Genomic DNA, 14,594 nt, shown 5'->3' with positions numbered 1-14,594 from the left:
TAGGCTTAAAAAATTTCAGAAATCCTTCAGTAATATTATCTATTTACAGCTTATTCGATTAATTCACTTATAGATTTTAGGGTCTTGTAATTATTTCCAAAAGACAAAGAACACAATTTTATGAATTCCAGGATATTTCCGAGGCCTGTAATATGAGCAATTCGACCGATTGCAAGTATTGTGACAATTCTGTAAAACAAATGATTGAATCCAAGTTTGAAGAGCCTGTATTGGATGCAGTGCAGCAGGGTCTCGACTCGGGCCGTAGGCTGCAGACAGATAACTCGAGCGAGGAACAGTCTACCCCCATGAAACCGGTTTCCCCTCGACTGCATCTTCTATTTTTCCGATGGACCAAAGCCGTCGGACAACTGCACTGGGCAGTGGCCAATGTCGCCTGCAGTCAAGCCGGCCCTGATGAAAAGGATTCTCGGAAATTTCTCATCATTTTTTTCGAAATATCTCCGAAACATATTACCGCATGTTTTCACACGGTTCTTAGAAAAATTTTGTATTATTTGTAGAAAAGTTTCAATTACTCAGAGGAATTCCGAGGCATTCTAGAGAACGCCTCAAAAGAAGTAATATTTATCGGGACTTTTCTTCTGTTGAAAATCTAAAAAACGTCGAGTTGTCGTCTTTTTCATTATTTCTGCCCAAGTCGAGTTGGAGATAAAAATCTATTGAATTTCTGCGAATAACTGCAATGAAGTATTTATTTCGAACTCCTGTTCCCACCGCAAATACAGTAAACTTCGAGTTTCCATCTCTCTGGCTACTCTGATAAAGTCGTTATTGGTAAAAATTTTACCAAGAACTTTAGAAAACTTATATTTTTTCAAAACTTCGATTTGTATCACAAATACGAAAGAATCTGTGTTCTAGTATTTTTAGAGAAATTTCCAACAAATATCAATCAATCAGTCGAAATGAATTTCCTGCATTTCAAAATTGCGGTATTTTTACGTATAAAAAAATTCCTAGTAAATTATAAAAATTTGTTAAGAGATTTGTTAGTAACACTATGAAAACCTTTATGAAATTCTTATTCTCAGTGAATTGAAAAGTTTTTTTAAAGTTGTTGGAAGTGTTTTTTGCCAGGGGGGCGGCGGCTGCAAGTTGGCCTCAGGACCACATCCTTTTATGATTAATAGTCGGCGATTCTCGCGCTGCGCTACTGCCCCACCGGTTGTGGATTGTAGACGACTCCAGGATGCGGAGACGCTGCAGCCACAGACGGACGGGTCCTTGATTCACCTGTTGCCTCTTGCCGCCTTCCGTCGGGCGTCGCGTCGCTCCTCGTACAGCGATAAAACAGCCTTCGGAATTGAATTCGCCTCTGTCTTCACTGCATCTGAGTTTATACAGTATTTGTATGCATATCAACCTGATCGCGGTTAAATTTTCACAATCTATTCCCGAGGGCGAAGAAAAGTTGAAGGGAAAAGAAAACTCGTCCTTTCGTTCTGCGCGACACGCCGATTATTTACTTTATAAATCTTTATCCGGCTCCTCGTGCGAGTGAAATGGCCAGTGCGATAGGAATTTTTCGGCTAGAAGCTTTTGGTCAAAGTTTCTCTCCGAACAACTGTCGGAAGTATCCCACTGGAAGCAAAAACGGTTCTGTGCAGGTGAGCATTCATACTTTTTCGAAATTTTAGAGCTACATTACAAAACGTATAAATTATAATATAACGATATTCGTTAATTCTAATATAACACTATTTTACCAACCCGAGTCTAAGGCGTATGTGTTTTTTTCAATACATCTTTAATCTTCAATCATTCTAAAAATAAAATAATGAAGTCTTGCCCATGTAAATGCTATAATTTCATTCGAGTCTCAAGCATGTCGTGGCGAAAAATTTTAACTTCAATAGACTGTAAAATTGAATTCCGTAATGACAAAAAAAAATCACAATTCCAAAGATATTTTAGAATTTTCCTCGCTCGTATACCGATTTAACAAAAATCAGGCTTAAATCGAGTGCCGAGTTTTTCTGCAAAACGATAATTTGCTATATCTAAATTGTGCCTCGGCCCAGATTTGATTGTACTGAAATTCTGTCGGGACAGTTTATATTTTTTTATAGTACCCCAAATTACTTATTACATCAAATTTCACGGAAATTCTCTAGCCACTCTATTTACAATTCATAGAATTTCTCAGATTAGTTCAAGAAATTTTACAGAAAGCATTTCAGTGGTTTTTATGATATTTTAGAAGAAACAAATTACTATATGTTATAGTAATTAGATTTTCTGTATCGACTGAACGTCGATAAATAAATTTATGTATACGTAGTATATATGAAATTTTTTTTTACAAAAAGGCTTTTCTGATCATTGAGTTCATTTAAAAACATTTACTTCACATTTTTTCAGACATTTGCAATCAGTTGAAAGTTGCAAAGTGAAATTATTATAATTCAATAGTGCAGAGCGATTAAGAGAAAAAATTATAGCGTTACGAATTAGAACTTTGGAAAAAATTCGTGGGTGTATAATTTGATAGATTATGTGCACAGTATGTATGTACATATAATATATAAATATGTAGCTATAAGTAATGATTGAGAATTTTATAATATTGGGATAAAGAGGCAAATATTTGGTAATAACGAGTTTCGTTCCAATCGCCCTAACTGTTACGATGCAATGGAGTGCATACAGCAAGGGTGTGTGCAAATAATCTACTTAAAGTTTGCCAGACAGTGTATCCCGTGGTCGCAGACGCAGAACCTCGGTCAAGGTCGCACATTGTTTCACGTTTTAATGCCTTTCTACCCGACGCGATTGGTTATACTTATATCCTGCAGTCAATCGCTCGCTTTCGTTCCCTTCTGCAAAGTGATTTGGATATATTTTTCTCATGATGACTTTGAAGTATATAATTCGCTTGCAATTTGTTACTCACTAATTCTTCCACATTAATATGATATGCTGATTTCCCTGATCTAAATGATAAGAATTTATGTTATTAATATGTTATGTTATTAATATGTTACTACATTTTCATTGTTGTACACGTTTTGTTTTTTCTTTTTCTGTTTTTCATTAAATACTTGTTTAATAATACAGAGCGTTCGGGAAAATAGTCCTCATTTTTAATAGTAATACGCCATCATTGCAGCATACGTTCTTCACAATTGAGTCGTAATTCGACAAAATTTTTCTTGGTGCTGAAAAAAACGAGGAAAAAATATATAAATATGCCATCGAATGGTAGAAGGTTTGCTGCGCGCTCGGCGGCTCACCGGTAATCACAAAAGTCGTTTTTCGACTGCCATTTTCCTCTTTCTCAACTCATTATAACAAAAAAAAGTGTGGCTGCTTCCTCGGAGTTTTCTGTGCCTTTATCATCGCATATATGGAGACTGTGTAGTCTCCATGATCGCATAATTTAGCTAAAACAGAGGCTGATACGATCAGCTGGTCACCCAAGGCGACGCCATATTGTTTTCACCTACCCATACTTTGGATCTCAATATGACGCTCATAAATAAGTATTACTATCATTTCTCACAGTTTTGGCGGTCTACGAGAGCTGTGAGCCTGGCCTGAGACTTACTTCCTGCTACATGTGTATCGGCAAGTGTGCCAAGATTTGGTAACTCCACCACCGTTGGCATGTGACATTGAATCGCCAATGGGATGCGAGTTTCCATTCCTAGGCACTTTGATCAACTATTTGCTCGTGGTGGAATGAGAAAGTACAATACTCGGCAACGGCATTTGTTTGCAAGTAAATCACGTCATGCAGATCAGTAAACATCGATATATAATATACGACAAATTGGTAATATTATTCTGTAACATGAAATAAATCGTTTTGGAAAGTTTTCAAAGCTTGTATGTTTCTGTATAACCCACCTATCATCGATTGCTGTTTTTGAACAGTTTCCGGTTGACTTTCGTTGGAAAATTACAAGTTTCTAAAAAGAATTGATCAACGACTACACTAAATTATTATCGGAAATTTTGTAGGCGCGTTCTTATTCTGAAAATCGAATTTAAATAATATAAGTTTTCACAACAATTTTGACGGCATTGGTAAGTCGAGTACGTTGAGCTGAAAGTACATTTCAGACGCTTTGAAATTATGAGTTCAGTCTGTCGGAAGAATGGAACCAAAGATGTCAACATTTGAAGGATAAGAGATTTCTGATATTTTTAACTCAACGCCGTCGAACTTCCGACATACTAAAGGCAAAGCAAGGAGGAAAATGATAAGACAACGGACCCATACACGAAGGGAAAGGATTATTTGAGCCAAGTGATATTCGTTTGATTTAACTAAATGCTATGGTCAAATGCGACGAACACAATACATACTTAATTCAACAAAATATTTTTATTGTACGAAATGCTTGTGGAAGTTAATATAGAATTGAATGAAGACTTTGAATGATCATGCCGACTATCAATTTATTCAAGATAACGCGGCGTGAATTCCTTGCGATAATGTGGATTTTGTCTCTAGAAAATGTGTAATTGAAATTACTAAAAATTTGATTGAACGTACCTCAATCATTTTCCTTTAACAATATGAAATTGTTGTATCAAATTTTGTGGGATTTACTCGATATTTAATGGGTAAGACCCGGAAACTTATTGTTGTATGAGTAAAAGTAGAAAATGAACATGTGTCATATTTTGTTAACATATTTTTCGGAAAAAACAAATACTTGTACCGAAAAAATGCCGCCCCTCAGTGAATGAAATCTGAAGGTTAATTGTTGCGCTATCAGTTGTTATAATAGTTTGAGACATACCGAGTCAACCGTTATTTGCTGTCCTTATGCGACAGAGCATTTCAAAACGATTGGTTAATTTCGTGTCATCGCGTATCCGCGGAAGTTTATGATTGGCTGAGTCATTGGCGTGAACGCGGGAAAATGGCCGTCAGTTGACACTAACCTGGTTGGATTGGCGCTTTCGTCGATCCTGCGCACGGTCTGTATAACTATCTCAGAAGGCGATTTCCGTAGCGAGAGAGTCCACCACCTAGTGGCCATTTATAGTACTATTATACTAATGTTTACGATGAATATATTCTTTACTTGTTTCAAAGCATGTGGTGTTTCTTCTACCACGTAAACAATTAGTTAGTGCAACTGATTCAACCAGTTACTGCCAAACAAAGTGTAGCATTCGATGGATGTAAATTTTTTGTTGGCTAGGTTTATGCACTTATTTTATTCAAAGTACCTAATTGTTTCTGTCAACAAACATGCGACTCGGAGGAACAATACATAAACATCGAATGAAATGATATTTAGTTGACTCAATTCCGAAAACACATCAAGAGGTTCACTCGTATCAATACGTTACTAGATCGCGACAAGAACGCTTTCAATTGTATCAAGGAATTGGCTTGACTAAATCATTTTGACAAACTAAGTGAATCAAAATTGTTGACTTGAAGCCATATCGTATTTGGAACAAATAAGGGATATCAGATTTAGTTTTTAAGGTTAGGGTTAAGGTTAAAGACCTCATTGTAGACGATGCTTAAATCAGAATGGTGCCACCTAATGTACAGTACACTAAATGCGAATGTCGTATTTTATTGGCATTCCTGTTGGTGAAGAATTATACACAAAATACTGAAGCTGCTGCCCGTGAAAATCCAGCATTAGACGTCACACTAGATCATTAGGTCACCGCTTTAGCTGCTTTTTAACCTTTTTCAAACACCACTTGGCAAATTCTGTTTTTGAAGCCTGAGGAGCGTGCGCAAAGTATATAATTTCCGTACAGTTCGATAAAATGACCTTGGCACATGCACACAACTAAAATACTCGATCTTACATACTAGGCTTACTTTGGCGCATACGCATTTCAAATAACTTAATTTTAAGCATTGTGTCGTTGAGCGTAAGTTACCTAAACACAATTTTACGTACTGACATAGTGACACTTTCTTTGCTTCTTAAATCATACTTTTTTCAGTGATGTCGGAAAAAATACTGTGTGTCACACGTACGGATGGGTGATACCTGAACCTAGAGTTCCTGACTAACGTTATAATAGCGCTCATCACCTTGACTGATGCTGTAACTTCACACTCATCGAAAAATGATTATACAGAGTGAATTTTTTGACTCCATGATCCGTCGCCTGCTAAAATTTAATGCTTACGCATTACAATCTGATAGCAATTGTTTACCTGAGCAACCGTTGGAGCAATCGTCATAAATTTAAACGATATCTCGTCGCAATAAGTCGCTATAATGACACTTAAAGTATCATTCACAATATCATTGCACTAAGTCGATACTGATTGATACTTTCTAGCGCTAGATGGCGTCTCATGAATATAAAAATCCCAATACGGTCACAGTGTGAAATGCAAATATAAGCAGCACCTTGAAATTTCATTTGGAATGTTTAGCAAAGATTTGTAAATTCATCTGAAGCCATAAAATGGATTTTACCTTTTACTTGATAATGAAACCAAGAAATTGACATTTTCAAAAAGAATGAAACAGGACGCGCTTAAGGCCCCGCTGACCTGGCATGTCATATATATATTTCGTGACGTCAGAAGCGGGGAAATTGGGTGAAAAAGCCTATACGAATCCTGCGATAACGAGAGTATGAATCTTATTTGGAAATATTTTAAATCGTAGCTTGAATAATAGTGTACGTGTGAATCTCAGTCACTGCTCAGGCAAATCGCTGATAATTTTTATAATAAAGAATGATGAAGTGAATAAAATCACGCGACAACAAACATGGCCGATCGGAGCTACCGCATGTTGAATATTCACTGATTGCACTGTTCCACAATTTCTTTCACCCTCGCCAGGGAGATTCACACGTACAAAAGCACACACGTTATCCGGGAAAACTTATACTATCAGTTATTTTTTTGTAAACATGGCTCGATTCGTATACGCGTTTTTCATGTGACAGCAACCCGTTTATGGTCCACAAGAAGTATGTTTCGATCTGTAACTGACATCATTGGTTGGATCTAACAGAACAAGCCAATGAAATCAGCGGCCTTAGTTCACCGTTCAACGTTCAGAGGCGCTGCACGTATTTATGACGTCACGATTTGATATTTTCAAGTCAGGTCAGCGGCACCTTAAATTCAAGTACTCTATCAATTCTCAATGTCATTTTGAAGGTGAAAGCCTTAGGCAGATTTGAAAATTCTCTCCCAGCATTCTAAGACCAATAATTAGAATTAACCCAGCGTTTACCGTGCTCGTGTTACAAGCCATGAGAATTCTGTTTCAACATTTGGCCAAGCTCTCTGGGTGCAGCGTTGACTGTAACCAATGCAGTAAGTATGAATAATGAGCAAATTGTACTTAACAGGTATTACAACTTTATTCTAGGAGTGAGGTGTCATTTACACGAACTTTGACCATCACTTCATCTACATTAGATTCAGTTTACTGAAATTCACAAAATATACACATCACGATGCTCACTGAAGTCACATTTTCCGCGGTTTAACTTTCCTTTTATTAATGTTCATTATCTGCTCAACGATGATATCATCAGCTCTTGGATCGACGGGAACAGTTTGAACCGGCGATCTAGAAATTGGCACGGGTTTGGTCCAATTTTCGACTAAAGTGGTCAGATTGTTCCACAATTTTTCACGATTCAAAAAAGCTAATGCTACCAGCATGATCAATGGCAATGCGACCACAGAGGTTTGATTCACGTCACCTTGGTCGACTTTCCTTTCGGCATGGAAAGATAACTTGACGTGTTTGAAGGATGAATTTGCTTCAAAATATATTGGTATGGTCTTGTACTTGTGCAGTGTCTGTGACAACGACGATTCTAACTGCACAAAGTATTTCTTGTTGTCAGCTTGCAATGGGGGGAAATGAATGAGAAACCCTGCACTGTAACTGTTCCCCAATTTCGATGCATGTTGAGTGTCCAATTTCACAACGTGTATCGGTGAATCGGGCATGTCTTCTCTGCACAGCTTCACCCTCAGCGTTCGATAGTGTTCCGGGTGAGCAGCATCAATGTGAACCGAAAGATCCGTTCGCAAAATTGGATGGAAAGCAATCAGACGTATGCCATGGATGTCTTCTGTTGCTTGAACGGCCACAGAGCTTGGCGTGGCTCTCTGGATGTGAAGATTTGCTTCCACATTAGGCTTCAAACGGATTGCGTAAATACACTGGAAATAAAAAACGACATTCGCTTAGCAACGAACATCTATTACCAGGGTGGGCACTCGATTTGAATTTGATAAATCACTGGCTTTTCTCTACTCTCCAGAAAGAATTCACGCTTTTATCCTGTATTTTTGCTTCTACACATCACATTTCGCAACACTTACTTCGAATTTTTAAAAACCTTAAAACTGAATAGTTCATCAATAAAAAACAGTCGTCGTAAGTACTAGCAGTTACAAAGACAGTTAAATTTGATCGCATCAAATCCCATGTTTTGTAAAATTTCCAAGAAAAACTGCAGGTATTTGTTGAAATTCCCTAACTTACACACAATTTTACCACATTTTCTGGTGTTCAAGTTTTAGAGACCAGTTGGTATCCTGCACTATTACATTCGAGATTGGAGGCAAGACACTTACAGAAGGTTGAAGTCCCCTGATCCGGAACTTTCCATTCTCCTCAGTTGTTGCTTCTTCCTGATACGAGGCACAATCCGTCTGCCCAACAGCCTCGACCAGCAAGCCTTGCTCTGGTTGTCCGTTCAAAGAGGTTACAACTCCATAGGCACTAAATGCAACTCTGTTACCAGACAATTCAACTTTGACAGTTGCCCCTTCTGCCACATTAATCATCTTTGACGGGGGATCAAATCGATATTCCTTCATCATTGGCCGCAAGTAATATTCACCAGGAGACAAGGAATTGAAAACTAACTGTCCCTCTTCACCTGTTATACTATTTTTACGATAATTTTGTCCCCCGGATAACGATAACAGCACACCCTGAAAATTTACAAACCAAAGAGTGTTTTAATAATCAAATTTTTCAAATAGCAAACAATTAAAACTCAACAATTCTTCGGTCATTTTTCGAAAAAGATTACTTAACAATAAATGACTCTACAAATTGGTTTGAAAATTATGGTGAAAAGCTTTGAAATTGGATATTTCAGTAATATTTCACTTAAATTCTGGGACTCGTTCTGAAAATTCCAATTCAGAGACTTTTTCCTAGATAAATTTTCGAAAGGGATAGCAATAACAAATGTCTAAATATATTTTCAACGACTAATAATAACAGGCTTTGAATGATAAAGCACACATTTTAGATACAGAAACTTATTTTACCTGTAATGGCTGATTGTCGGCTTGATCTGAGACAAACACAATCACCTCAGCGAGTTTATGGGCCATGAATTGACCACTTGCATCAGGCCCTGTTATGATATATCCATCTTTTTCTGCAGTAACACTAGAAAATTAATCAAAAGTAAGAATCAGTTATCGAATTAATAATTGGTTTAATAAGCTGTATTCAATTTTCACTTCAAAGGTTTTGTGGACCCAAATTACGAGTAAATACTTCCGTGGCATTTTCTTTACCTGTAATCAACTTTTCCGTCAAGAGGACCAACTCTATAATTTCCATCTGATTGAGTAACTAGCGTTTGAACCGGCGCAGTTTTGTCTTTACCAAATATTTGAATTTTCACTCCGTCTAGTGGAGGCAGAATACTGCCACTTATTACCTGTTCAGTCATTAACAAGTATTATTTATAATTTTGAATATGAGGCATTATCTTTAAAATCAGAAAAAAATTTGAAGGTTTTTTTTTAAATTACCATAATAATTCGTTCCAGAGTTATGAATTTTTGAGAGATTCCTACTTAAAAAGTTACTGAATGGATACTAAGCATGTTTGGGGCCTTGAAACAAATTCATACGAAAAAATTAATTCAGAACTTATGTCTTATATATAATATACACATAATTTTCTTTTTTTAATTACTTTTGAAAAAATTTATCTTTTATCATGATAGTCCTGTCTTATTTTCGGGAGCGAAATGTCCTTTAAAATCATTGGGTTTTCCAAGAGTTTGAGGCCAAGTATTATAACTCGAGAATAAATTTAGATAAGAATTTCAAAGAATCATAACAGTGGGATTGGGGAAAAAAAATAAGCCATTAAAAACTTTTAATTTAGAGTCTTATAAGATTTCAAAAGTAATTCACCCTACAGTGGTGAGAAAAAAAATCTTACCTTTCCCATGTCACCAATAAATGAAGCAGCATTATCCCGGCAATCGTTTTCTCCAATAACAATTAAAGACGACGGACTGAACAGAAGAATTTCTGACAAGGGTGTGACGATGTATTCGTTATCAGTATTTGCGTTGAATTCGAACTCATACTTATAACGGTTTCCTTCTTTAACGTAGTTCAAAGGTCCTAGACTGTAAGAAAATTGATACTGTTACGTTAAAAAAAAGTAACGGCAATTGTTATTTTAAATAGAAAACCAGTCAAGGTGGTAAAATGAGAATTTTTTAATCTAATTTTTTACACCCAACGTTCTACAAATTTGTATAGTGGGAAAAAGTAAGGGAATGTCAATAAAAAGTTGATATGTAATGTGGAACTCACATCAACGGGTCTTCAGCACCCTCAATTTTCACCTTGAGCCCATCCACTACGTCTGTGCTAATGATATTTCCTTTGTGACTGTGCTCTGTGGATGACAATATAACGGAAGCCAAGCTGTTCGTGTCCCAAGTATATTCGGATCTTGGGTAAACGTGACAACTCTTCGGTACAAACCGGTATTCACCAGGCGCCGATGTACAATGCTTTGTGCTTCCCTTGGGAAGTTTTAATAAAACTTTCTGTGAAGTCTTCAACTCAGAAAACTCGACAGCGGTATCGTGCGATGAGATGAAAGTTATTGAAAAGCCGATTTGCTTGAATGTCGGCACCTCAGCGAATTCAGAGCTTACAAAAATTGTCTGGCTTGGATTTTCCCAACAGAATACATCAGTGTCTATCAATACTTCGTACTGACCGGGCAAGATGTTCGAGAACTTGTACTTTCCGTCTAAAATTCAGATGAAAAACCATTTCCCAATATTAATCACATTAAGCTATGTTAATACAAACAGCCTGTTATTATGTCATGGGAATGTTACATACGCAATTTAATGTAAGGTAAGAAGTCAGTCAATCGTAAAGTATAAAGCAAATGTCGATTTGTATTCGTAAAATGTACTATTCTTTGCCAAACAGCCAAAATGTACACGGATTACAGTTAAATGTACTCTGAATTGCATGAATGAAAGTAAACTTATCTTTATATTCAATTGGCCATGTAACATTTTCATGAAATAACTCGATGGATGGTCAATTTTGACGTCTGAACATTATATTTCACCTTACCTTTGGTTTCGGTTGTCTTTACAGTGGCTCCATTCAGAATTTTGAGAGTAACAGATGCTTGACTACAATCCGAATCCCGTAAACACTCGACTTTTCCTGTCAGTGTGGCTTTAAGTTGCAAAAAATCGATGTTTCTTATCGGTTCAGATGAAACGTCAATCTCATGTTGCAAAGGATAGAATCTAATGAATAAAAATTAGAAATATAATTATCGGATATCATAAGTTTCTGGCTTTTGACTCTTAATACATACTGTAGTCCTTTTGCCTTTTCGTCGTTGTTAACAAAAACGCTCAATTGATATTTGCCAGGAGCAAGATATAAGCAAAATTCTCCTGTCTTAGGATCAGTTTCAATTTCACTGTGGAACGTTGAAGCAACTTTTTGCACGGCAACCTTCCGATGATGCAGCGTATCTTTGGCAGACAAGGTGACCCTCCCGCAAACTTTGTAAGACGAAGGTGCTGATGGAGGTAATTCCGTAGAATTTGGTGATATCTTCACGTTTTTCTCCTCGAATTCTACATCGTCTAAAAAAAACAACAAAAAAAAAACCAATTGATAACACGCATAATGACTAAACAGTCTAATATTAGATTAGTCGTTTATAGGTACCTGCTTCAATTTTGAACAAATACTGTCCAGCCTTCATGTTATCAACTCTATAAGAGCCATCCTCGTTTGTTATTGCAGCAAGTTTTTTGTTCAAATAAATTTTAGCCCCCTTTAATCCACCGCCTTGCATTGACGCATATACAGTCCCACTTATCGTGAAACCAGTTATCTTAAAATCTTGAGGGAGAATCAGGCTCTCATGGAGAACTTTGAATGCTAATTCCATTGGCTGAACATCAAATTTTGTTTGAGCGCCAGCATAGTGTGGTACAAGACGATACTCTCCAGGGGCAAGAGAAGAGAACGTAAATTGGCCAGTTTTGTCAGAGAGAACATGGCACAGTGGTTTGCTCGATTCAAACCCCTTAATTGGTGTGGTTTCGCAGTTTTTTGCTTGTCCATTCTGTTCAACAGAGATGAATCCGTATGAGGATTTTCTTATATTATCGCAAAGCATTACCAAACAAATCAATCATGCGTTAATAATTATATATACTGCGTTCAATGATAGAACGACACGTGTCGTGTTGTCATTCTCTCAATTAACGCATTATAGTAGATTCAATATTCGTTGTACGCACCCCAAACAGAATAAAGGACACTCCTTTCATTGGTTCATCTTCACTGGTGACACGTCCGCTTACATCGTACCCAGCGACTACTAAGCTATTATCAGCCAGTTCTGTATTTCCCTCCCTGACAGTGACGTCAAGTTTGGATTTCTCGATTAACCACCTTCAAAATTAGAAGTACATCAGGAACGTCGCGGGGTTTTGATATTATTCGATTATTTTTGTACATACATCGATAAAACTTACCTTGGATGCGAAGCTATAAGAACATATTTGCCAGGTTGAATTGGTGTGAAGTAAAATGTACCTCCATCAGCAGTTGTTGTTGTGTCGACAGGAGATTCGGTGTTCTTTTCTGTGTATAACGAGACTGTGACTCCCTTTGGTCCTGAGCTGGTGCCATGGCTTGTAACCTAGTTATTGATGATCATATAAGAGATATGAAGTTTTTTTGTAAACATGTACAAAAATCAAAACTATCCTGCTAATGGGTAGCTGAAATTATTAACAATTAATTCGACAAGTGAGGCTTGTTTATTTGAAGATTGTACCTTTCCTGTGATTCCGAAGCCTTTGAAAGTGAAATTTATGTCTTTTCCTGAGCTACACAAATCTGTAGAGCCGTCAACATTCAGAGTAACTGATGTTGGTTCAAAACTCCATCCCCTCGGAGGCTCAACCTAATATAACAAAAGAAAAGGTGTTTATCGTGTCTCTCGTCAAGTCACGCTTACACTGCAATTTGAGCACTCACCTTCAGTACGTATTCCCCTTTGTCGTACAGAGGTAAAAAGTAGTAACCGTTATTTGGAGCACATTCTGTTTCATCTTTCAGGCTTCCAGCCTTGGTATACCTAAGTTTTCAATCCATCATGTATTCAGTCAATTCATGAACTAAGTTAGGTTAAGTAGGGCTCAGATTAGGTTAGGTTAGGTTCAGGGTTGGTCGTTGGAATTGAAAATTGGTGCCAGACGTGCCACAGCCTTGAATACTTACAATTTTATGTGAACTTTGGCAAAATCAATGGGCACGTGACTTTTGACAAATCCGCCACATCCCAAAATATCTTCGGCAAAAGTTTCTGATACTGATAAATACAAGTTAAATAACAAAATGATTAAGTTCCTACGGCACAGAGTCATATTTGCCCCTCTCTGCACTCGTGTTCCCAACTATGTCAGCTGATGTATGGGCAATACTGTGGAGTGGGTAATACAAAAGTCTACTGTCATGAATCGTCAAATCTACATCAAAAAGTGTCCGCAGCGCTCCACTGGTGACCGCGAGCCGAAACTTTGAAGCACAAAATGTGATTGGTCGGTTCAAAATAGTCACGTGACCACATCAAAGCTGTGCACTAAGTACTGTATATGCTCTAAGGTTTGCTTTAAGGCACCAAGCGATGCGGTAAATGTGCAGACCATAGACTTATAAAGTTCGAAGCTTGCAGTGTTTAAATAATACAAACAATCGCGTCAGGAACCAAATTTCAGCATGGTTCTGAAATGCTGCGTTTGTAAAATAGAATAGAAATTGAATGGATTAGGTTCCTGTTTACATTCCCTTGGAATCAGGTTCTCACATGTATTTCATATTACACAGATTACCAGCGATACACGAAATACATTATTTTCAATCCTGAATAATTATAACATAATATATGCGCTGACCAGTAATTCGTTACTCATGTTTATTCTCAATTATTGATGATACTAAGTTTTGTTTAAACATAAGTACTGTAAATATAATTATTCTGAGTGCTTAGTTAGTGTCAAGATAAGAAAATTGAGGTACTAAGTTAAGTGTACAGTTTAATAAACTATAGTCAAAGTGCCATTGTACAAATAAAACTATCATTTTTTTTGTTACAGTTAATGCATTAGCACATCAATGATTTCTTCAAACCCAAAATCACAAAAATTCGATCCAAATACCAAATTCATAAAGCAAGTTCTCTTTCGAACGGAAATTATCTTTTCTTGTTACAATTGTGATGAATTCTTCAGTATAAATATAATATAATACATTATATTGGAA

The 14,594-nt window shown here is 36.9% G+C and overlaps 1 protein-coding gene across 1 annotated transcript; it reads right to left on the bottom strand.

Moving 5' to 3' along the window:
• Window positions 1–7,325: 7,325 nt before the first annotated feature.
• Window positions 7,326–13,732, bottom strand: LOC124404592 (nodal modulator 2). Its single transcript, XM_046878862.1, has 14 exons — window positions 13,554–13,732; window positions 13,311–13,410; window positions 13,108–13,236; window positions 12,803–12,969; window positions 12,566–12,719; window positions 11,985–12,387; window positions 11,623–11,899; window positions 11,370–11,551; window positions 10,584–11,031; window positions 10,201–10,393; window positions 9,542–9,687; window positions 9,287–9,410; window positions 8,579–8,941; window positions 7,326–8,161 (listed from the first exon to the last, which is right to left on the bottom strand). The coding sequence occupies exons 1-14, from the start codon at window positions 13,697–13,699 to the stop codon at window positions 7,454–7,456; spliced, it is 3,540 nt and encodes a 1,179-aa protein (XP_046734818.1). The 5' UTR covers window positions 13,700–13,732; the 3' UTR covers window positions 7,326–7,453.
• Between the last annotated feature and the right edge of the window lie 862 nt (window positions 13,733–14,594).

The sequence above is a fragment of the Diprion similis genome, chromosome 3, assembly GCF_021155765.1.
Source record: "Diprion similis isolate iyDipSimi1 chromosome 3, iyDipSimi1.1, whole genome shotgun sequence".
NCBI classification, from domain to species: Eukaryota; Metazoa; Arthropoda; class Insecta; order Hymenoptera; family Diprionidae; genus Diprion; species Diprion similis.
The sequence above is the reverse complement of the archived record's forward strand: the minus strand, read 5'-3'. Positions and strand labels throughout refer to the sequence as shown.

Excerpts from the sequence above, each read along its gene's own strand:
- LOC124404592 (XM_046878862.1), bottom strand. The coding sequence starts at position 13,699 with ATGACTCTGTGCCGTAGGAACTTAATCATTTTGTTATTTAACTTGTAT. Across the intron at positions 11,032-11,369 it reads AAAGACAACCGAAACCAAAG|ACGGAAAGTACAAGTTCTCG; the intron begins GTAAGGTGAAAT and ends TCTGAATTTTAG. Across the intron at positions 9,411-9,541 it reads GACGGAAAAGTTGATTACAG|TGTTACTGCAGAAAAAGATG; the intron begins GTAAAGAAAATG and ends TTAATTTTCTAG.